Source organism: Haliaeetus albicilla, chromosome 3, assembly GCF_947461875.1.
Source record: "Haliaeetus albicilla chromosome 3, bHalAlb1.1, whole genome shotgun sequence".
NCBI classification, from domain to species: domain Eukaryota; kingdom Metazoa; phylum Chordata; class Aves; order Accipitriformes; family Accipitridae; genus Haliaeetus; species Haliaeetus albicilla.
Genome location: NC_091485.1, coordinates 48267228 through 48290762, shown reverse-complemented (window position 1 = coordinate 48290762; position 23535 = coordinate 48267228). Strand labels below are relative to the sequence as shown.

The 23535-nt window shown below is 41.0% G+C and overlaps 1 protein-coding gene across 1 annotated transcript in view; it reads left to right on the top strand.

The window, feature by feature from the left end:
• Nucleotides 1–2256: 2256 nt before the first annotated feature.
• Nucleotides 2257–23535, top strand: part of CNGB3 (cyclic nucleotide gated channel subunit beta 3) — a 74747-nt gene continuing 53468 nt past the window's right edge. Inside the window, exons 1-2 of the mRNA XM_069779619.1 lie at nucleotides 2257–2433; nucleotides 5028–5085. Coding sequence (XP_069635720.1) covers nucleotides 2326–2433; nucleotides 5028–5085 — 166 coding nt within the window. The 5' untranslated portion in view covers nucleotides 2257–2325. The remainder of the gene's footprint in view (nucleotides 2434–5027; nucleotides 5086–23535) is intronic.

The window sequence follows — 23535 nt, the reverse complement described above, 5'->3', positions numbered from 1 at the left end:
CTCCTAATCTTCTTAAACAGTGTATCATGATATTAATTTAACTGAAGTGCTTTTAGCATGTTCAGAGCCTGACAAAAATAACTAAATAGCCATAATACTTAGAAGAGAAATGAAATATTGAAGCAGACTAATTATCTTACCAGGGTCAGGAGGTGAACTTGTACCTCCATTGGTATCAAAATATTAGGTTTGTTGTGGTCTGCTTATTATATACAAAATCACATCATATGAAGGTGTTTCAAACATTTATTTAATTAGTCACAGACTAAACCAATATAATATTCATTAACTGCAGATGTCAATAGTTATTAACAGGCTCCCAAAGGCACTTTCCTTTTAATGTCTACTACATTCCTTTTGCATGCCTTGTAATTATAAATTAAAACCAGCATAAACACTATAATAAAAAAAAAGAATTAAAGCACATTCTTGCTTGACATTTTTTAAAAGATGAACGTGCATAATTTTGCATAAATTCTTAAAAGATACATATTTTCCTTTAACAATTGCTATATATTTCCATTGTGTTATGCTTTATGCACAACTTCAGCATTTTTAATAAACAAGGAAAAAATTACCTGTTATAAAAAATTTTAATAATTAATTTCTTTTTCATAATGAGAAAACAGTTGCTCTCAAAAAGGCTCAGTCTGCAGGTATAGTTTTTATGTGGCAATTGATTAAAGTTTCCTGCATTAACCAATTTAATCTACTAAAATTTCACATAGTAAAAGAAAAACTAACTTGTTTTCTAGGATTTCTTCTGAGATTCTTCTGTTATGAGCTGATGTAAAAAGAGCATGGAAGCAGAATTTCGCATTCAAAAGACAAGAAGCTACCTATTGTCCAGACCTGCATAAGTGAAAATACTTGAGATATTAATTTATAATTTAGTCATTCAAACACTAAGCTTAAACACAAACTGAAGAATTAGCAAGAATTGCATTGCTTTTAAAGTAAACCAGAACACAGACCTTAATAAAAATGGAGGTTCCAAGCTCTTGCTATATCTAACAGCAATGAAATCATGCATGTGGGGGCGTTCCCAGTTACAAGACTGAAGTCCGGCCAACTATTACAAGGTCTGCCTCATAAGTGTCGATGTAGGAAAAAGGCTTGCAAACTAACTCATGAAAATTGTTGACTCATTCTTATGGTTACTACTATGGTAGAATAAGGATTAGAAACCATTCTCGCCAGACAATAGAAGCGCCAAGGAGGTTGCCATTGGGACATTTTCAATACTTCAATATGATTGATAAATATGTAATTATGGAAATAACTCAAAGGAGTAGGCTTCTGCATTTCTTGATGACTTGATGACCAGCATAAATCAATTCTAAGCTGTTAGCTTAAATTCAGACCTTAAAGTGAAGGCTTAGACTTGTAATAAATAAAGTGGAATTAAGGACAAGAAGAGAAAATTGAGTTGTAAAGACCATTGTTAATGGGTTGAATCAACATGGCACTAGAAGTGAACTCTGAATTTGGGTTTTACCTATAAACTAAAGGATGCTTGATTTTATGGAAATTTATGTAGGATGACCCAAAGCCTATAGAATCTCAAAATTACATCCTAGTTATAAACTCTTTAAAAATCTATATTTTACTAATTTGTAGGACATTCACCTAAAACTTAATCTCATCAAAATTGTAGCTAAGACTGCATAAAATAGTATTGTCTGTAAATACATTGAAAAATGAAAGATGAAATTATTTCCATGTATTAAAATAAGAAGGGTGGAATAAAACCAGGTATAAACTTACTAAAACAAACCCCAACAGAAGACCTTTTAGTGTCATTCACTTAAAAAATTTAAAAAAAAAAAATAAAAAAAATGTTCAGGACTGCAAAGAAATTAAACCTCTTGAGATCTCATGTAATCTACTGGGTAGCTGGTGATTACTGGTTAATTAATCTTTTTCATTTCCTGGTTAAACTACAGGTGTCTTTAGAACATAAAACTTAATTTCTATATATAAACTAAATGCTTAATTACCAGTACGTAAAAGATTAGACACTGATTTATTCTAACCTGAAAGTGTTCACTCTCCTCTGAATTTGTGCATGAAAAGTTGAGTCTGTACGTAGTGTAACTGTCAAGACTAGAAATAACTTTGTCTACAACATAAAATAAAAGTATTAATGGTGACAAAAAGCCATCACTGAAACAGACTGTGCAAGGAATTTCTTTAAGGCATTAATCAGCCCTAAACCTGATTAAGTGTCTAATTGGCTTGATTACTAGTGGCAAGAAAACATGTGCTGTATACCTGTTCATGATAAAAGAGTTATAGAGGCTTCAGGAGAGCTGAATAGGCAAGATGTTTAGAAAACTAAAAGCAGTATTTTCTAGACCAAAATTATCACCTGAGGAAGCAGAGTGCAAGAATGAAGGTGTCCCTCCACCACCCAAGGCATCTACAGGCCAGGTACAGTTTTTATTGTTTAGTATAGACTCAGTAATACTACCTTTTGTTTAGAAATTATTTACGTAAGTAAACGCCAAAGGTTAGATTTTCAAACATACTTACTGCTCATGGTATCAATTTTTATTTAGCAAAATCAAATAAATGGCTTTATTCCCCATCCCACATTTTCTTTAGGAAGAAAATATAGATTTCCTCCTTTTGCAAGTTGCTTTCCAAATAGGGCTAACCTGAAATAGTCAAGCTTATGAGAGGTCTTGTTCCCTGCTCACAGAAAATGTCAGTATATCCTTTCTCAATCTTAGAATGGAATAAGATATGTATCAGCCTGCTTCCTGGTAACTGTGGGAAAGGCAAAGTAATTTAGTAGCTTTTTTAAGAAGCATTATATTTGGCTTGGTTTTATTAATATAACTCCTGTTTGAAAAATACAGTAAGTCATATTAGTCTACAGTCTATACTTTTTATTTAGTAGCTCTTCATTGTAAAGTTAAGGGGGTTTTTGTTTTTTTAATGGAATATTTTTAAATGAGACCGAAAGGTAGATACTCCTTCAGTTGTTACCTTTGCATTTTTATCTTTCCTCAATAATGTCCTATGGAGTGTTTTGGTTTTTTCTAGCTTGACATAATCAAAACTTTACAAGGCAAAATGGCAACAATTTAGGATTTCACCAAATAATTTAGAAAGTGAAATGAGTTCTTTAGTGTCAGCCTGATCTATTAATCTGAATTCATGCTTAATGAAACAATTGAAATGCCACCATTATAAAGTTAATTTTAACTAAGCAGTCTCTTTTAACATGTTCACAATGGTCGAGCATATACAAAGACTCTGACTTAACTTCTGGGAGCCTTGATTTACACGTACAAGTGTTCCATAAATTTTACAGTTTTAAGTAAAACTGATGGAAACATAAATGTTCAGAAGACTGAATAATTTCTAGAACTGATGTTTTTCTGAGAGCTCATAGGTTTATACAACCTCAAGAAGAGGTACAGTTTAATCCAGCCCAACTACAACTCAAATTTGATTTGTCATTATTATAAACATGCAAAAACAAATTGTTTGATGAAACGGCATATCCATACTGCCATCCACACAAAATGGCAAAAATGTCTATTAAAACTTCCTATGCTGCAGATCTGCAGGCAAAGTATTGTTCATGCTTCTTTTAAAGTTCTGCTCATCAGTTTTCTTGGGTCAATGAAACATTGCCTTGAAAGAAGAAAAATCCTGAATCTCAGCAGCTGACTTGTGTGCAGCCTGATACCTCACTTAAGAAACTGCTCTAGGAAAATATATATATTTAGATTTTCCTGGACCCAAGGCTTACTCTTTTCACCAGAATAATTCCATATATCAGCACAACACTCAGATTATATCACCATCAGCCTCCACTATTTTAGATACTGTTAAGATGGAGGCAGATGAATGGGTCAAGCATTAAGACATTTTCTGCCTGCAAGGACATACCATCTAAAGAGAAAAGAAGAAATGTACACAGTATCTGGTAACTGTAGAGCACTATTCTCACACTAATGTTCTTATGCTATCAGAAGGAAGCCTGAAACAAAGAAAACAACCTTTACAACAAAACATCCTGCAAGTACCTCTAGTATGCATAGAGATTGATTGGGGTTTTAATTTTAATTTTTATATATATATCTAATGTAATTATTTATATATATATGTACATCAGAACTTCAGTACCAGATTCTCTGAATAAAAGCAGACAGGAAAAAAAAATACTTTCATAGAAAAAGACAAACTCCAAATTAATATCAGAAACTCAAAGAAAGAGAAGGTCATTGAGTTTGGAGGGGCAGGGGAGGGGAAGTTGCATGAAGACCTGAAGTCTCCTAAAGTCAAATAATTTTCCATATGCTTATACTGATATCTTTCTCTGTTAATCACCATGGTAAACACCAGGCATATTCATTCTGGGCTAACAAATGCTTATGGTCCTGAATAGCACTATGCTGTTGCATAGTAGTGAACACCTAAAACTCCCCATGCACTTCTCACTCCCTCCCCCAAGGGTCACTCTGTCAAAGCCAAGATGAACCAAGGTACAGGTACATGAGGACTTAGTTCATGAATCTAAGCCAGTAAGTGTGGGAGGAAGTTAATTTTTTTCTGTGAAAGTTGCTACTGTCTCTATATTTTGTAAAGATAGAGATCTGTCATTGTGGTAAGGTAACTCTAACAAAGGTGTATTAGCCCAGCAGAAAGTTTAGGCAGAAGAATGACTAATTCAGAGATGCAGACTGCCTTGTAAGTGGCAGCACTGAACAAATCAGTCTTGACAACATGAAGGAGGCTCTGGGAACATGCAACAGCAGAACTCCAGGCTAAGTAACTGGGTTTGCACAGCAGATGTGAAGACATGAGTTTTTTATTTCAGCATCCAAGTCCTTTTGTGAACCTATCTGGAAAGTCTTGTCCAAGAACACACACACAACGCCCAGGAATGAAGCTCAGTGTATGTCAACTTGGTTAATCAAATTCCTAGGAGAATGTTGTAGACATCAAACCATCCTTATAATTCTCAACGATGAGCATAGACAGTTTGTAATCTTGTTTATTTTTTTAAGGGTGAAAATAAAAAGCCAGATGAACCACAGAAAGCAGAACCTGTACCAAAGGAAGAAGGTCAGTATTTATGAGTATTCAAAGATCATCTGGACAAAATATACATACACTATATAGGGCTGTAAATAAAATTTTTCTTCTTTCAAATGCTCTCCCAGGTGCTGATCTTGGTTTTAATTTGTGGAAGAAATTAAGAACTTTGAATTCCCATTGACCCCAAACCAATGATTTGTTACAGAAATATGAGCACTATTCAACAATAATAAAAAGCAACAAGCTTTCAAGCACGCAGTCCCTTCATGAGCTTGTCCACTTTAATTAGCTAGTCTAACAAATTATTTCCTCTTACTGTAAGTTGACTTCTTAGAAACCTTACTTTAAAATAAAGATATTTAGTAGCTTAAGAAAGAAAACTGCATATTTTTAATATTTCTTTTGGGTATACTTCTCATATGTATTAAAAAACTGCAAACATGAGACAGACTTTAAACTATCTGACATTTAAATCTTTCATTGAACAGCCATTCAAAACTTCTTCAAAAAAAGTGAACAAACAAATAATTAAAAAACCCAACAATTCCATTAAAAAGGATTTGCCATCACCATTCAGAAGACATCCAGGACTAGAACACAGGAACATAGAGCTCAGGGCAGTAATACAAGCTAATTATTTGCCTAAGCAGCTGGTTGCCGAAAACAGTGGCAGCTGGCCATGGCTGTTCCGCCCTCCTGTTCCCTCACCTCCCAATAGACAAGCCTGTTTTGCTTATACCAGACCCAGAATGACTGCTGCAGCAGCTACCAAAATAAAAGCTCAGCATGGGTGAAGCAACAACTATTGCTGGACTATTTTCCCTCTTCCCTCCCTCACAGCATCACTGGTGCAGCCCTTTCCTTTTCCATCCTCCAGTACTGGAGAAAAACACCAAGTCCATTTTTCCTGTCACCTCATGTTTTCCTTTGGGACAACAATTCAGGTTCATTTCACTGGAGCAGCAAAGCAAAAGCTGAGGAACCTCCAGCTTTCTGTGATAAAGATAATTTAAGGAGAGAGGAACAACTGGAAAAAGACTACAAGGAAACTTGCATAATCCTTACTTGTGCTTTGTGCAATCATAACAAGTATCACAATTCCTTTGCTCATATAATGAAACTTTAAACAAAGTCCATTTAATGCAATTATCTTGTTATATAATGGCTGTAGCACTAAATCAAGAGAAAACAAAATCTGACATGAATTAACTGTAGCAATAAGCCAACAATGAAAAAAAACAAATCCGATGTTTCGTGGCTTTTTGGCAACACTAAATCACAGATGCTATCCCATGACAGAACTAAGTATCATTATAGAAAATTTTTTTGTTTCCATCCAAAATCTGATCTAATTTTACAGATTAATGTAATTCATTACTCTATATTTTGGGATACTAAACTACTTTTTTCCCCCCCCCTTCTAAAATATAAGATAAGTGGTGGCATAGAAGCAACTATCTCATCAATTACTTTAAGAAAATATAATAACATGGTGTCGTGGTTTCAGCCCAGCCGGTAACAAAGGACCACGCGGCCGCTCGCTCACTCCTCCCGCCCCCCTCCGGTGGGATGGGGGGAAAACGGAGGAGAGAAAAAAAAACCAAACCTGGAACCTCGAGGGTTGAGATAAAGGCAGTTTACTGGAACAACACAAAGAAATTGCAACAACAACAACGGTACTAATGAAAAAGTATACAAAAAGAGTGATGCACAGTGCAACTGCTCACCACCCGGGACCCGACGCTCCGCCACTTCCCCCACCGAAAAGAAGAGCCCACCCCCCGGCCCGCTCCCCCTTTATATACTGAGCATGATGTCACATGGTATGGAATAGCTCCTTGGCCAGTTCAGGTCAGCTGCCCCGGCTATGCCCCCCACCTCCCAGGTTCCTGTAAAAAAAAAATTAACTCTATCCCAGCTGAACCCAGGACATTATCCACCCCTTATTCTATACCATCTACATCATGCCCAGATCTTACATTTTCCAATCGACCACTACCACTTCCTTGTCTTATACATATAAGTATATGGACTTGCGTCCGTCCCCGTCGTCCCCCCGCACACACACGCGAATGGTATTCCTTTAGCGTATGTGCTATTCCTCTAATGTGTCCATTGATTTTATTTAGTCCATGACTTTGGGGCTCCATCTGTTGTAACAGTTCTTCAGGATAAGAGAGATGGTGTGAGATGGTGGGTTGTTGTATGCTGCCTCTGGAACTTGTGGCTAGTACATTTGGTGCAACTCACGCCCTTGTTCTGCAGGTCGAGGATGTTGATCTTGAGGAAATTGCTGGGTGTCAGTTCAAGTTCTGTCGCTGTTGTACTTGGCTTAGTTTCAAAGTCCATCCCGCAGTCATTTGGGTAATTCTTACAGTAATACCCTTGATATGGCATATAGACACTATAGATACAATGACATGCATTGGCAGGGTATTTAGCAGTTAGGTATCATACAGCCCAATTCACTGGCTATTCTCTCCCAAAATCAAATCTCCCTGAGGTACACATCGAACTTCCCCATCCTTCTGCATCACCCACCAGGTGTACCCAGGTCCCTGAGCAAAAACAACCCCTTGAACGGGTTTGCCTCTGCTTGAGGGAGGACTAACCCAGACTGTCTTTCCTAACATACTCCTCATGCGCACTACAGGGACTTTATCGCCTTCTACAGTATGTGGAAGTCTTGGTTGGGCGGGGCCAGCCCGATTGGCGGATCCTCTAGTATTAACTAACCAGGTGGCTTTTGTTAAATGTGTATCCCAATGTTTGAAAGTCCCACCCCCCATCGCTCTCAATGTAGTTTTCAGCAGTCCGTTGTATCGTTCGATTTTTCCGGAGGCCGGTGCGTGATAAGGGATGTGATATACCCACTCAATGCCGTGTTCTTTGGCCCAGGTATCTACGAGGTTGTTTCGGAAGTGAGTCCCGTTGTCCGACTCGATTCTTTCTGGGGTGCCGTGTTGCCATAAAATTTTCTCTTCAAGGCCCAGAATAGTGTTCTGGGCAGTGGCATGGGACACAGGGTATGTTTCCAGCCATCCAGTGGTTGCTTCCACCATTGTAAGCACATGGCACTTGCCTTGGCGTGTTCGTGGGAGTGTGATATAGTCAATCTGCCAGGCCTCCCACTGTTTATATTTCAGCCATCGCCCCCCATGTGACAGGGGTTTTTGCCGCTTGGCTTGCTTAATTGCGGCACATGTTTCACATTCGTGGATGACCTGTGCGATAGTGTCCATGGTCAAGTCCACCCCTCGATCTCGAGCCCATCTATATGTTGCATCTCTCCCCTGATGGCCTGAGGTATCGTGGGCCCACCGAGCCATAAATAGCTCACCCCTACGTTGCCAGTCCAGGTCCACCTGAGACACTTCAATCTTGGCGGCCTGATCTGCCTGCTGATTGTTTTGATGTTCTTCAGTGGCCCGACTCCTGGGTACATGAGCATCTACATGACGTACTTTTACCACTAGCTTCTCTATCCGAACAGCGATATCTTGCCACAGTGCGGCAGCCCAAATGGGTTTACCTCTGCGTTGCCAGTTGCCCTTCTTCCATTGCTGTAGCCACCCCCATAGGGCATTTGCCACCATCCATGAGTCAGTATAGAGATAGAGCACTGGCCACTTTTCTCTTTCAGCAATATCTAATGCTAGCTGGATGGCTTTCACCTCCGCAAACTGACTCGATTCACCTTCTCCTTCAGCAGTTTCTGCAACTAGTCGTGTAGGACTCCATACAGCAGCCTTCCACCTCCGATGTTTTCCCACGATGCGACAGGACCCATCAGTGAACAGGGCATATTGCCTCTCATTTTCTGGCAGTTTATTATACAGCGGGGCCTCTTCAGCCCGTGTCACCTCCTCCTCTGGCAACATTCCAAAGTCTTTGTCTTCTGGCCAGTCCGTGATCACTTCTAAAATTCCTGGGCGACTGGGGTTTCCTATGCGAGCCCGTTGTGTGATCAGTGCAATCCACTTACTCCACGTGGCATCAGTCGCGTGATGTGTAGAGGAAACTTTCCCTTTGAACATCCAGCCCAGCACTGGCAGTCGGGGTGCTAAGAAGAGCTGTGTTTCAGTACCAACCACTTCTGAAGCGGCTCGAACTCCTTCATATGCTGCCAATATCTCTTTTTCAGTTGGAGTATAGCGAGCCTCGGATCCTCGATATCCCCGACTCCAAAACCCCAGGGGTCGGCCTCGGGTCTCTCCAGGTGCTTTCTGCCAAAGGCTCCAGGTAGGGCCATTCTCCCCAGCTGCAGTGTAGAGCACATTTTTAACATCTGGTCCTGTCCGGACTGGCCCAAGAGCTACTGCATGAACAATCTCCCGCTTAATTTGTTCAAAGGCTTGTCGTTGCTCAGGCCCCCATTTAAAATCGTTCTTCTTCCGGGTAACTTGGTAGAGAGGACTTACAATTTGACTGTAATTTGGAATATGCATTCTCCAAAAGCCCACAACACCTAAGAAAGCCTGTGTTTCCTTTTTATTAGTCGGTGAGGACATAGCTGCTATTTTGTTGATCACGTCCGCAGGGATCTGACGACGCCCGTCTTGCCATTTTACTCCTAAGAACTGGATTTCCTGCGCAGGTCCCTTGACCTTACTTTCTTTTATGGCAAAGCCAGCCTTCAAAAGGATTTGGATTATTTTCTTCCCTTTCTCAAAAACTTCTTCTGCCGTGCTGCCCCATATGATGATGTCATCAATATATTGCAGGTGCTCTGGAGCTTCACCTTTTTCTAGTGCAGTCTGGATCAGTCCATGGCAAATAGTGGGGCTGTGTTTCCACCCCTGGGGCAGTCGATTCCAGGTGTACTGGACACCCCTCCAAGTGAAAGCAAACTGTGGCCTGCACTCCGCTGCCAAAGGAATGGAGAAAAATGCATTAGCAATGTCAATTGTGGCATACCACTTAGCTGTCTTTGATTCCAGTTCATATTGAAGCTCTAACATATCTGGCACAGCAGCGCTCAGCGGTGGCGTGACTTCATTCAGCCCACGATAATCTACTGTTAGTCTCCAATCCCCATTAGATTTCCGCACGGGCCATATGGGACTATTAAAGGGTGAGTGAGTCTTGCTGATCACTCCTTGGCTCTCCAATTGGCAAATCAGCTTATGGATGGGGATCAGGGAGTCTCGGTTGGTGCGATATTGCCGCCGGTGCACCGTCGTGGTAGCAATTGGCACCTGTTGTTCTTCAACCTTCAGCAACCCCACAACCGAAGGGTCCTGGGAGAGACCAGGCAGGGTAGACAGCTGTTCAATCTCCTCCGTCTCCAATGCAGCTATACCAAAGGCCCAACGGTACCCTTTTGGGTCCTTGAAATACCCCCTTCTGAGATAATCTATACCAAGGATGCACGGGGCCTCTGGGCCAGTTGCAATGGGGTGTTTATGCCACTCATTCCCGGTTAGACTCATTTCGGCTTCCAATACGGTTAGCTCTTGGGATCCCCCTGTCACACCAGAGATACAGATGGGTTCTGCCCCTTTATAACTTGATGGCATTAGGGTACATTGTGCACCAGTGTCTACTAGAGCCTTATATTCCTGTGGGTCTGACGTGCCAGGCCATCGAATCCACACTGTCCAGTAGACTCGGTTGTCCCTCTCCTCCACCTGGCTGGAGGCAGGGCCCCTCTAATCCTGGTTAGAATATCTGTTACCCACTTTTTGCACATGTGAATCAGAAGTCCCTTCAAGAGGATCAGAAATGAGATCGGCCCATCTACTGCGCCCGGGGGACTGCTCACGGGAAACTGGAGCAGCAGTTTTCCAAGAAGAATCTTCTTTTCTGGTTGCTTTTTCTCGCAACTCCCGTACCCGTGAATCCAAGACTGAGGTAGGTTTTCCATCCCACTTCCTCATGTCCTCTCCATGGTCACGCAGGTAAAACCACAGGTTAGCCCGTCGTGTGTACTTTCTCTCTCCTCTCTCTTGGGCAGAGGAACGCTTACTCCCAATAACTGCAATGCGGGCCTGTACAGGTGAGGAGGAGGACATATCTACTTTGAATTGCTGGAACTCTCGGGACAATTCCTCTACAGCTGAGACACAGGCCCGTAGGGAGGAAGAGAGACTTCCTTCATATTGCCGGAGTTGGACAGCCAATTCATCCACCGTTTGTCCATAGCCTTCTTTCCAGGACATTACTGCCAATGAGTTGGCATAGGTTGGTGGTGCACTTCGTAGAAACTTCCGCCACATCGGTTGTGTGCATTGGACTTCATCTGGATCTGTGGGTGACTGCGCATTTTCTGGATCATTATAAATCACCTCCAGCACGGCTAATTCCCTCAGGTACTGGATACCTCTCTCCATGGTGGTCCACTTGCCTTGGTGACATGTAACTTCATCCCTGAAAGGGTATCTTTCCTTTACACCTAACAGAAGTCGCCTCCAGAGGCTGAGGACTTGTGTTTTTCTCCCCATCGCCTTGTCGATACCCCCTTCTCTAGACAGAGATCCCAACTGCTTGGCTTCCTTACCCTCTAATTCCACACTACTAGCCCCATTATCCCAGCATCGGAGCAGCCAGGTAACAATGTGCTCACCTGGGTGGCGGCTAAAATCTTTTCGCATGTCACGCAACTCACTCAGGGATAGAGATCGGGTAATTATTTCAGGTTCTGCCTCTTCCTCCTGTTCTCGCGATGACCCTGGTTCATCTTCATCTCTCACTGAGCGAACTGATTTCTTTGTGTGTTTCTTTTTCTGTACAGGGGCAACTGATACTGGCACAGGTTGGTTCTCTGGTTTAGTGGCAGTATCTGTCACCGGGGTAGGGGCAGCCATGGTGCCTGTTGTCGTGGTAGGGGCGGCCACGGTGCATGTTGTCGGGGTTGGGGCAGCCACGGTGCATGTTGTCGGGGTTGGGGCAGCCACGGTGCATGTTGTCTTGTTTTCCATCTTTTCCCCCTTTTCCCCCTGGGGGTGCTGCATAGTATCAAGCAGGGTTTGGTAGATACCGGCCAGGGCCCAGCACAGTGTAGTGAGTTGTGTGTCTCTGGGATAGCCACAGCATTTTCCTTTCAAAAATTCTATCACTTCATGAGGGTTCTGCAGTTGTTCGGGAGTGAACTTCCAAGTCACTGGAGGTGAGAAGTTCTCTAGATACCTGCCCACATCCTCCCACACGCCGTGCCACCCATGAATATCCAGCTTTGGGACAGATCTCTGGGTGGTACTCTTAAAGAGCCTCTTTGTAGCCCTAGACAAGACCTGAAACATAGTCAGGAGGCATAGCACTAACAGCACACAGGCTTGCGCATCCCAAGGATATTCAAAATTCTCGAAAACTGTTGTAATTAGTTGGAAAGAGAAAAGGGAGGGGAACGGATGGGGGGAAGTATCCCCCCCTGACTTCCCCATGGGTTGGGTGTAATTACCAATAAAATCCGACAGAAGGTGCCCAAAGTCTGGAAATGATATCACTGCCTCATACAGATAACAGCTTAACCTCATGACCAGTGATGTAATCATTTCACAAGTCGACATTGCCCAGTACAGCAAAATGATAATCCCAATCACTCTCCCAGAGATGAGATACGCAACTACAGGCAATACATAAAGCATATAAGAACTTACAAAACGCCACCATGTAAACAGCTGAATCAACATTGTGACTAACATCTATTTATCTAGTATAAGAAATGCGTATGACAAATTTGTTTCAACACGCTCTGGCCAGATCTGTCGTTATCTCAACCCTTCGTGCCCCACGTTGGGCGCCAAAAAGGACTGTCGTGGTTTCAGCCCAGCCGGTAACAAAGGACCACGCGGCCGCTCGCTCACTCCTCCCGCCCCCCTCCGGTGGGATGGGGGGAAAACGGAGGAGAGGAAAAAAAACCAAACCTGGAACCTCGAGGGTTGAGATAAAGGCAGTTTACTGGAACAACACAAAGAAATTGCAACAACAACAACGGTACTAATGAAAAAAGTATACAAAAAGAGTGATGCACAGTGCAACTGCTCACCACCCGGGACCCGACGCTCTGCCACTTCCCCCACCGAAAAGAAGAGCCCACCCCCCGGCCCGCTCCCCCTTTATATACTGAGCATGATGTCACATGGTATGGAATAGCTCCTTGGCCAGTTCAGGTCAGCTGCCCCGGCTATGCCCCCCACCTCCCAGGTTCCTGTAAAAAAAAAATTAACTCTATCCCAGCTGAACCCAGGACACATGGTTAGGCTCCATGTTTGTTTGGGTTTTTTTTTTAAATCCATAGTTTTCTGGAAAGTGCTTCAAATCTCATTTTCAAACAGCCACAAGACAGTTTCTCCTTTTACTTGTGGGCATTAATGAGTTAGATAGACAACAGCTATACAAGCCAGAGAACTTACACAGGCACCACACCTCAGAAGAAGTTTATGAATTCCAGCACCCTGTACATAAGTCCTCACCATCTGAGGTGAATAAGGAACTCCATTATCTCTGGGCAGAAAAGTGAGGCTGGTCTCAAGGGGTTCACAGGAAGGTCTAGATGAAAACTCCTGCAAATCTTGGTGAACTTTGTATCATCAGACCTAAAATCCTGTGGACAGCTGCTAGAAGAAGAAAATAAGAATGCCTGTGGGTAAGCAAAGCACAAGAGACCAGAGAAAACATTTTGCAGTGTATGTACAAATTTGGAGAGAATTATTAATGCACAGCCAGGGCTCAAGTAACACTAGTTAAGGGAGATCAGTTAAACAGAGTAGTTAAAACTAGTTAGAGAAAACCCTTTCCAAGATCTCTCATTAGTGTCTCTGGTACAACCAGAATAAAATAGACCAGTAAAGCCTCTAATCATAGTTCCATTTTGCAGCTCCATTGTCCTGAAAAACAAACCAACAGACTGAGTAGATCTTATCTTCACCCCCTTCTTCTCACATGGCCAAAACCAGCCATCACCTTCTCCCTTTGTGCTAGCACTTCACAAGGCAGCATGATGTTCCCAACACAGATGAGAACTCAGCAGGAGGCACAGTTGGAGTCTGTTTGGTTAAAACTTGGCCATTTACATCACTCAGCAACACCTGGTACTTTTGGCTTCTTTATTGGCTACTCATTGCCTCATCTCCACCTCCTCAGTTGCCCTCTCTCTCACTAGCTTGCTTTGTGATTAATTCTCTGCATAATTAATTTACTCTGTAATTAACTCTCTGTGCTTAGTCAGTTTGTTCCATAACGGATTCATTTTTTAATTTTTTCCCTGCATTTCTTCATGTACTTAACAAAGTGTGATTCACCTACTTACAGGTTTTCTGTGATATTGAATCCGATTGCTATAGTTTTTTTGCATATCTATCATCTTCCATAACTGACTGGCTCTACAAATGCTTCACTTGTTTTACACACTGTTGTTCAATAGCTCTGTTGGTGGTTATACTATTTAGAAGGCCACATCCAGCCTCCACCTGCTAGCTGATGTCTGCATTATCATTTTCTGTATCACAATTTCTTTTGTCCTCCTAGCAGATCCTTCCAGTATGATTCTTTCCAGCTCATCCTTTTTCTTTCCCTTTCTCTAAACACTCTCAGTACCACATTTAAGTACTGCTTTTCTGAAGTCTGTCCTCATCTTCTCACTTTTCCCTTACTAGAAACTGGCCTTTTTCCAATATTCCGGTTTTTGGTCTTTCTACTTCTATTAAATCAACATGTGTCTCAAAGATTTTTTCCAGATTCACAGACATATTTATACAGCTTTTACCAAAGTCCCTATTGTCATCGCTTTGTTCTTGGTAGGACTTGAGTGAGAAAGCTAGACTAAAACTATCACAGGTATTTCTATCCATGCTACAATTGCACCTCTGGATCATAATGTAGACAGAACCTTCCATCTGGGAGATTACCTATTAATTTTCAGTGATATTTAGTATCTTCAGAGCCTAGATGCTTTGGAAAGTACACAGAGGATATATAAAAGGTTATATACCTGCCTGCAAATTAAATGCAAGTGCCATTCTATAGTGCATGAGATTTTGGTGCTTTTGACAGAGTCAGAAAATCTATATCCTAAGTGAGAAGCCCAAACAGAATTTAAAAAAAACAAAACAAAACAGAACAAAACCACCAACCAACCAAGAATTTTAGTCAACATCCTTGAATGTGTAGTACCTCAAAGGAAAGGCTGCTCAAAAGGAACTTCAGTCCACTCCAGACTCTCTCCCAGTGAGTACACTTCTGTTTAGGTACTCGAGGAACATTCACTTTTCTGCTAAGTGTTTAACTAAAAAAAGAAAAGCAGCAGAGGCTGCTGATAACTGCCAGCTTTCATGTATTAGCCTAGCTGGTTTACCTCCACTCTTTCATAATAAGGGAGTTCAAACCCGTATCTCTCACATTCCAGTAGAGTTCCCTAACTACCCACGTAAGGTCTAGACTAAAGAGATGTGGGAGGAAATTCTGTAGCCTTCCTAATTGCTGGGCCATCGTGCAGAAAAGAATGCAAAAACCTGTGAAGTCTGAGAAGATGGAGTACAACACAGAGCCTGGAACTAACCTGGAAGTTAACTGAAGCACTAACCTTGTAGGAGGAATGAAGAACATTGATTTCAGTATTCATTTATATTACAACATGGTTGAATACTTTAAAAAAGGAAGAAATAATTCTCACAATGGGTATTTGACCCTGTTGCAAATAAACAAGGCCCAGAGCCAAGATTTCCTCTTCTGAGAGGAAAGCGTTGATCACTAGCTGCTATATAAAAGATAGTCACTTCCTCTTCCTGTAGATAGAAATAAAGCAGATATATTTATTGAGGGTACCAAAGTCCTGTTCCTGTGAAACCCCAGCTAATTTTGGCTAATTAGGCACCAACTAACTCTACATGGACTACAACTGAGTTACAAGCCTCTGAGAAGGGAGATTTGAATTAAATGTGAAATCTCACAGCTAAAACCTGCCTTTGGCCTGTTATGAAGCTGGCTCTTAAGCTGCTTTACAAAACCTGTCCCCTAACACCTCGAAATCCTGGGTTAAATAAGTGGTTTGTATTTCAAAAAATACAAATCAGGTACAGCATTTTGATATAATATGCTGCACCTCAATGAACCAAACCTGTCAATGCAAAGAGACTTTTAAATAATAATCTTATTCCTTGTCTTCTTATCCTTTATACTCTTCACTGGCACTTAGTCAACAGGCGGCTATTATTCCCATAAAATGTGTTTTTTCAAGATTACCAAGAATTCGAATATGTTAAATCAGACTGCTTCCACTCCTGCTCATGTAAAGTCTTTTAATTCATTTCAGATCTTCCTTTTTCAAGTGAGTGACAGGGTTAAATGCTAGGAAAATAAACCCAACTTCTTATGCAATCTTTCTTTCTTTACATGGAAAATAAACTTTTATAATACTTTTGTTAGCCACTGAAGTTGAGGCTTGAGTTAAGATGGACCTACTTACTGATTATTTTACTTCAACCCCACTGATTTCTGAACTCTTTTCCCCTGCACAGAGCATTTGTTCAAAAAATTTTGCTTGGAAAGACACAAAGGTGTGTATTTTGTAATGTCAGAGCTGAAGCCTCTTCTCTCCTTTGTCCATAGGTTTCCTGTGTGTTTATTTTTCTTGACATCTTCATGATCCTATAGCCATTTTTCAAATATTTACAGAGATAGCTCAAGAACGCCTCTAGGAGGCAAGGACAATCAGGAAAATTATTAACTATGCCAGAAGTATCCCAGGAAGTTTGTAGACCAGTTCTCTCATTCCCATGCTACTTCTTCAAATGCAAAGTCAGTCTTTACTCCCGTTATTTAAGAGAACATGCTCTCTTTGTTATTTGGCAGGTGATAACATTTAAGAGCCTATTTGAGAGTCTAACCCATTTTGAAACTTTTAATATTTTGCAAAAAGAGGAAATGACAAAAAAAATCACTGATTTTAAGTGCTTAAAATTATGTTTCTAAGGGATATATGTCACTGAGAGAGCTAAAAAGCAGATTATTCAAGCATTAGCCACTCTGCCTCCTGCTAGCAAGCTCTACCCATGTCTTTATGCAGTTTCCCATCTCAAACAATGCTTTCTAACCTCAAGTATTTCCATGCACCATTAAGATTGCCAACGTTGTTGTTTGTGTATTAACTAAAATAGTTTTATCGTATGAGCACAAACACCAAGCTACACAAGGTTTTCAGGCAACCATTAAATATACATATTTAACAGAAAAATGACTTCCTCTGGCTAATGACTAATTCTCTTCTGTGTTTCTGCTAAGTATTGAGAAGCTGATCAAGACACTTAAGGCCAATCAGATTTTCAGGACTTTTTTCTTTACCGAAGGCGTACAAAAGAACAACATTAAATGTTCTTTAAATAAAGATTGCCTACATTAATCCTGGTAACAAACATCAGAACTGAGTGTTAAGGTTTACAACTGTATTACATACATAGCAAGTCAATTAACTATAATTAGTACGACACTATCATTGTGAGTTAATATAGTATTTTTTAAGCATCAGTTTATTTTAAAATGCCTACATTTTTTAAAAAGTCACTAAGAAGTTAGCAGTAGAAAAACATATTTGAAAACATATTTAATTCATATAAAATACACACTATACTAGGGTGTTGTAATGGAAATATTGCTTACACCAAAGAAAAAAACTACAAGCGAGCCAACATTTTGTAAATGGTCATGTAAAACAATATATTGTGGATTCAAGATGAAGTGCGACTATGTCAGATAATAATCAAGTTGTGCTAAACTGTGCTTTTGTACAGCCAAAAGAAGCAGCCCAGGGAACTCTCTGCTTTTTATATGAGACCCATAAGTAACTGCTAGCTATTAAAAGTTCTACATTCACATATGACCAATGAGTCCAGAAAATGAGAGGAAGCATGGATAAGATACTGGTCAGACTTGCTAGTATAAGGCAATGGGGCTGGCTGGGAATTCTGGGGAAGAAAGTCTTCCCCTTCTGAAGTATGGCAAAGCAAAAGCTATGGAATACATTTAACTGCTACTATCTAGCTGCTGACATTTATTCATATCTTTATCTCTAAAAACTAATCTTTCATTTGACATTTTGCTTCTCTTCATTTTTTCAATAAGGATAATACATTTGTGATTCTAAAGGTCAGTTATTATGGCTAGGGAACGTGTACCTGGACGTAACTGATCCAAGAAATAGAACTTTTAAAGCCAGCCTAGTAACTGAGAGATTTATGGTTTATTACTTTCTGGAAAAAAGTCCCTTCAGACTGGCTGACTGCTCCAGAGGCACAGCTCCTGATGCTGAATAACCAGTAAGGCTGGTGGTCTCCACAGCACAAAGTACTTTCTTCCCCGTCCCTAAGCCTCCTGCTGCTGTTTGCACAGCCGGAAGTGGGGGTCAGATAGGAGAAAAGAGCCTGTTTGGTCAGGCAATCTCTTCCCTTGCTCTGAAGAGCAGGCTGGTGTCACATCCCAATTTCTCAGGACAATGACTCAGGTTCACCAACTCCCAGGTCAGGATTAAGGTGAAATGACACCAGGGATCCTTTAACTCACAAAACTCAACTTTTATTCACTCACAACAAGAATTGGCATGAAACTACACCATTAAACCATGTAACGTGCTAACCATGGTCACCAAACATATACTGCAAGCCTTGCTTATTTGGGGATCAATGCAGGAAGAAAATGAGACCCCTTCTGTTGTGTCATGAGGTTCAGAGCAGACCCCCTTGCTTTCTAGACTCCTTCTCAGAGAGGAGCCTAGGGGTGGCTGGATCCACTCCGAGTCCCAGACTTGGTCATCAGTTTATGTCTAAAGGGATGAGGTGTGGGGATTGTGAAAAAAAGACAGAGAGAGAGAGAAAGAAAAGAGAAAGATTTCACCAGCTGGGTCCAGCATTGGTGCAGCCAGGCTAGAGGTCCAGTTCCAGAGGGCATGCGCACATGGGGCTTCAATTTGTGTCTTTCGATAATCTCCTTGCCCCTCCTTTGGGCAAGCACACAAACTGATCAGGCTAATTAGGTGTCATGAGGGGTTTTTGCTTTCAGAACCTTCGGGAAATGGGTTGGTGGACTTGAGGGTTATTTGGGGAGTAACTTCTCCCTCCCTGCAGGCATGCCTGTTGCTTGACCTCTGGCCATGCATGGTGAGCTGCCCTGCTCAGCGTATTAGAACACAGAATTGCGCATCCTCCGGCACGCACTCCACGCCCTGTTGTCCTGTGGCCAACTGGCTTCTCACCTGGGTTTCATCATTGTTATGCAGAACTTGCCCCGCCACAATGTTTGAGACATTAACTCTTTCAGTCTCTCACAGCTGGCAGCTCAGCACCTCAGTCTCCACGTTGACCTTTGGAGGGAATAAGAGGAAGGAGCTGTTCTAGCCAGGCTGGAGGGGAGACCATTGTCTTTTGCAAATCTAGGGCTTTTGAAGAACACCAGTAACAGCAGGAATAGGACTGGGAAGTACAGTAAATTATTAATTAGTGTAAAATGACTGACTTAATCTGCCCTTCCGTTTTCTAAGTACTTACTATGTTAGTAAGTAACATTTTATGCTCTGCCAGTGGAAGGATCACGATAATATTCATGGCCACAAGATAACACTTATCTCAGTGGATCCATGAGGTTTTAGAGTCCTTTGCTGGCATTGCCTATTGCCAGAAGAGAAGTCAGCAACACCTCTGTGGGGCTAGGCCTATGAAAGAGATTTTTGGATCCACCAATACTTACATACACTGAGTGAAGGCTTTAGAAGAATCAAACTGATTATGGCAAGAAGGGCAACTCTGCAGTGCTGTGTCCTGGCATTGACAAATCTACCTATACCAACAGCTTCCTCTGTGGAAAAAGGTCCTTAGGACTAATGCCTACAGTTTTAGGACAGTGTGTATAGTGCTAAATCTTAGAAACATGACGGTGGAGTTGGTCCTACATAAGCAGGTTTAAACTAAAAACAACTTTGCCATGTCTTCCAGTGTTATGCTTAGCCTCACGGTATTCTGCTTTTTGCAAAGCTTGAACTCCTGGTTTCATGTGATTATTACACAGTTTTAATAAAAACCCCAACATTTAGCCTTTTGAGTTGCAGAGGAAGAAAAATCTAAATTATCAATCAAAAAGGACAGATAAGTATTTACTTCCACAGATAAGTAAAGTATTCTCTTTTTTGCTCCACTACAGAAATGGGAAATACTCTGCTATGGGCTATTTTGCAAGTGTGTGTGTGTGTGTGTGTGTGTGTATGGTGGTAGGAAATCAAATTAATTTGGAAAGACTGTCAAGGGTCTCTGTCCAAAATTGTGAAGTGAAAACTGAAGATAAAAACTGCTTTATGGAAACAGGAACAAGAGAGCTGAGCAGCCTTGGAATAAGTTGGATATACTCCTCCAACATGCAGAGATCTTCTGGCTACTCTAACCTAATCCTGCAATACTATTCCAATGTTATTTTACTGGAAGTATGAAAATAGGGGACAAGAATAAACAATGAAAGTTCAGTAATACTAACTTTCAGCTGGGAGCATCATCAACCTGCCTAAGATAACACAGGTAAAAGACTGACATCCCACCAATAGTCTTTTTTATTACTTTTTTGCCTGGCCTAAGTCTCTCTTGGAACAACAAAGACCTGTGGAAAATCAGAAAAATCTGAAAGACTAAGAGAGGGAAACAAATCAATTTTATAACCTGCATTGTGTTCCTTGCTCCTTGCTATCCTAGGCAGATCACTGGTATGATGAAGTTTCAGTGGGCCTCTGAAGTTAACCAGCTATCTTTTTGAGGGATTCCATCAAGCAGTGTTTTGCCCTCAGAGATATACTACCACAACTGGCGCTTTTCCCTTCCATCTTAAAACAGAACCAGCAACACTTACCCCAAGTCCATTTTAAATTATGTTATTCTTATGGGGAGTCCAAATGATCTAGAATACGTAGACACCAGTGGGCTGCATTCCTCAACTGCCACTGCTAATACCTTGGCAGCTTTACCTACTTATATTCCAATATAATGGAAATGGAAATCATTTAGAAGAATTCAAATCCCTTATTTTGTTGAGTAAGTATGGATCTATCTGGTTTGAAAATTGCTTTAGATGTTAGTGCCTCAGCATAGTTCTGGCTCCTTTTTCTCATGATTTCTTTACCATGACCAAAGTTATGTAAAGCCAATAGAAGATTTCTTTGTTGTCCCGTAAGCTTTGCCATCTACCTGATGGATCTGTTCTTCTAGAAACCAATTGTTGTACTCTAAATGTTCCCTAAAATCACTACCACATTGTTCTTAAAGGCATTCTTTTGGGGCTGGTCTCATAAGTCAGGGGAGTATAAGCTAGATTTAAGCAGCAAAGAGCGAATAGGGTTTTTTAAATGTGACTATAAGGACAGCCCACACAATTTCACACAGAAAGAAACAACTAAAACTTGACACACAGCTGGCAGTGGTGTTAGGCTGTGATATCCTAATCCTTAATGCAAGTAAGTCCTGTGCTGGTCCTGGAGATTTATGAACTCTAAAAACTTGTGGAAATTTGGAATATTCATGGGATTACAATGTTTTCCATCAGTTTGAGTCCAGTCAGCATTTAATGGCTGGTGTAGGTTCAGACCTCAGACTGAATACCTTGAGAATATCTAGGAGGCTGAGAAGCCATTATCCTTCTGCAATGGGATGCTTATGTGCAAGCAACATATATTTTTTATTTTGTGGTCTTCTCTTCCAATACACATGTTGTCATTCCAGAGATGGATTGTCTTATTCAGGAGCCTGTTACTCTAGGTAGTGTGTCTATACTGGCACTTTGTTTCAGGTGAAGAATGCCCTTCTGAAACAAATCTCCTGATTGTCCCCCACTGTGCTCTGTTTTTTCACCAAAAAAACCCTCTAGGAATGCATGACTGGATTCCTTTAGAATAAAACTAAACCAGAAGAAGCACGTCATGAGTAAACCTACTTTACTCATGCTGCTGATGGTCATCCATTTCAGAGGATCACAATAGACCTGGTTTGAAATACAGCTGCCTCAAACAAATATAGATTGGATGCCAGGTCTTCAGCACCATTTCACTGTTCTGATTGCTCCTATCAGGTTGTATTCTCTGCTAGTATAGATGTAACTAGGGGCAATTACTATTACAAAGAAAATTCCTAAAGTGAGATAATTACAGAAATTTTGAGATTAGCCTTTCTTTCACTGTTGAGTACATGGCTTTTTGGCTGGGGCCGTCAGGGCAGGGAGAACTGGGAAACTACAAACCATGAATTCAGAAGGGAGCAGAAACCTCAGCAAGTGCTGAAATTTTGGGCTCTTGCATCTTTTTTCTAGATCACGTCATGTTGACCACAAAACCACAGCAGGACTACGTGCCAAGTAAAGCACAAAGTCAGTAGCATCATTTGTAGAGATCCCCTAGGGAAAGAGTTAAATAGAATTTTAACAGGTTAAGGTTTTGTAGCAAGACCCACAAATGAGTCAGTTATAAATAGGTCCAAACCCCCTTTATTTTCTGTAACTGCAGCTCCTCTGCCATTTTCTTACAGAGGATGTCTATGAAATTCCTAGGAGAAATAAATTTTATTTCACTATGAGAATGTGTTCACTGTGCTAGAAACCTGAACCTGTTTTAAAATTCTCCTTCCTAAAAAAAGCCTTTTTGACTGGAACTCCCAGAAAAGCATTTTGAACTCCTGTAATCAAATGGTAAGAAACTCTTTCATCCTCTCTTGAATCTTCCTGGGGACAGGAATGGCAACAGTCCTCTTTGGAGTCCTCACTTTCCTGAATGTGTGTTATTCTGTACCTTGGAAATTCCCTGGCAGATCCTTCGGGTAAGATGAAACATTCCCTAGTGTTATATTTTCAACAGACTTTTCCTCAAGATAGTGCTGCAATACTAACTGCTGCAGAAAGGAAACAATAATCTGCATTTCCATTAAGTGGATGAGATACTGTTATCAATTTAAGTCATAAATTGAATCGAATATCAGAGTTTTAAATGGAATTCCTCACAAAATTCTTCCCAGCCTACAGGTGATAAGTAGTACAAATCCTGCAGACTGTCCACTCATACTTAATAGTGCTACATTTCCCCAAGGGACTATTTGAAAATTAACCCCTGAACTTGCTGTCAAAACCCAGCTGACGTTGGGTAACATGGATTTCTTTGCCTTCTCTTCAGTTCCTTGTCTGACTCTGGCTTGAGTATTTCTGGCGTCCACAGATACCTCTGTCTAGGTCTTGTCTTTGATCCTGTTTAAGAAATTAATTCCTGTAAGAGTAGCAGGGCTCACACAGGGTGTTCTCGCTTCTTAACATAAATACTAAGAAAAAATGCTAGAAATGCCCCACTGGTCCTGTAATCAATTGTCCATCCAGTAAAAGTCTGAAACTCAGCTCAAGAAACATTGCATCTGTTCCTAATAGATGCCTGGAAGAAAATATTATCCCAAATCTGAATAAATGGTGGTAGGAGGGTAGTTTGGTTTATCAAGTGCTGTAAACAAACTGACCTGCTGTCCTTCACTAAGTTTTGTTTCA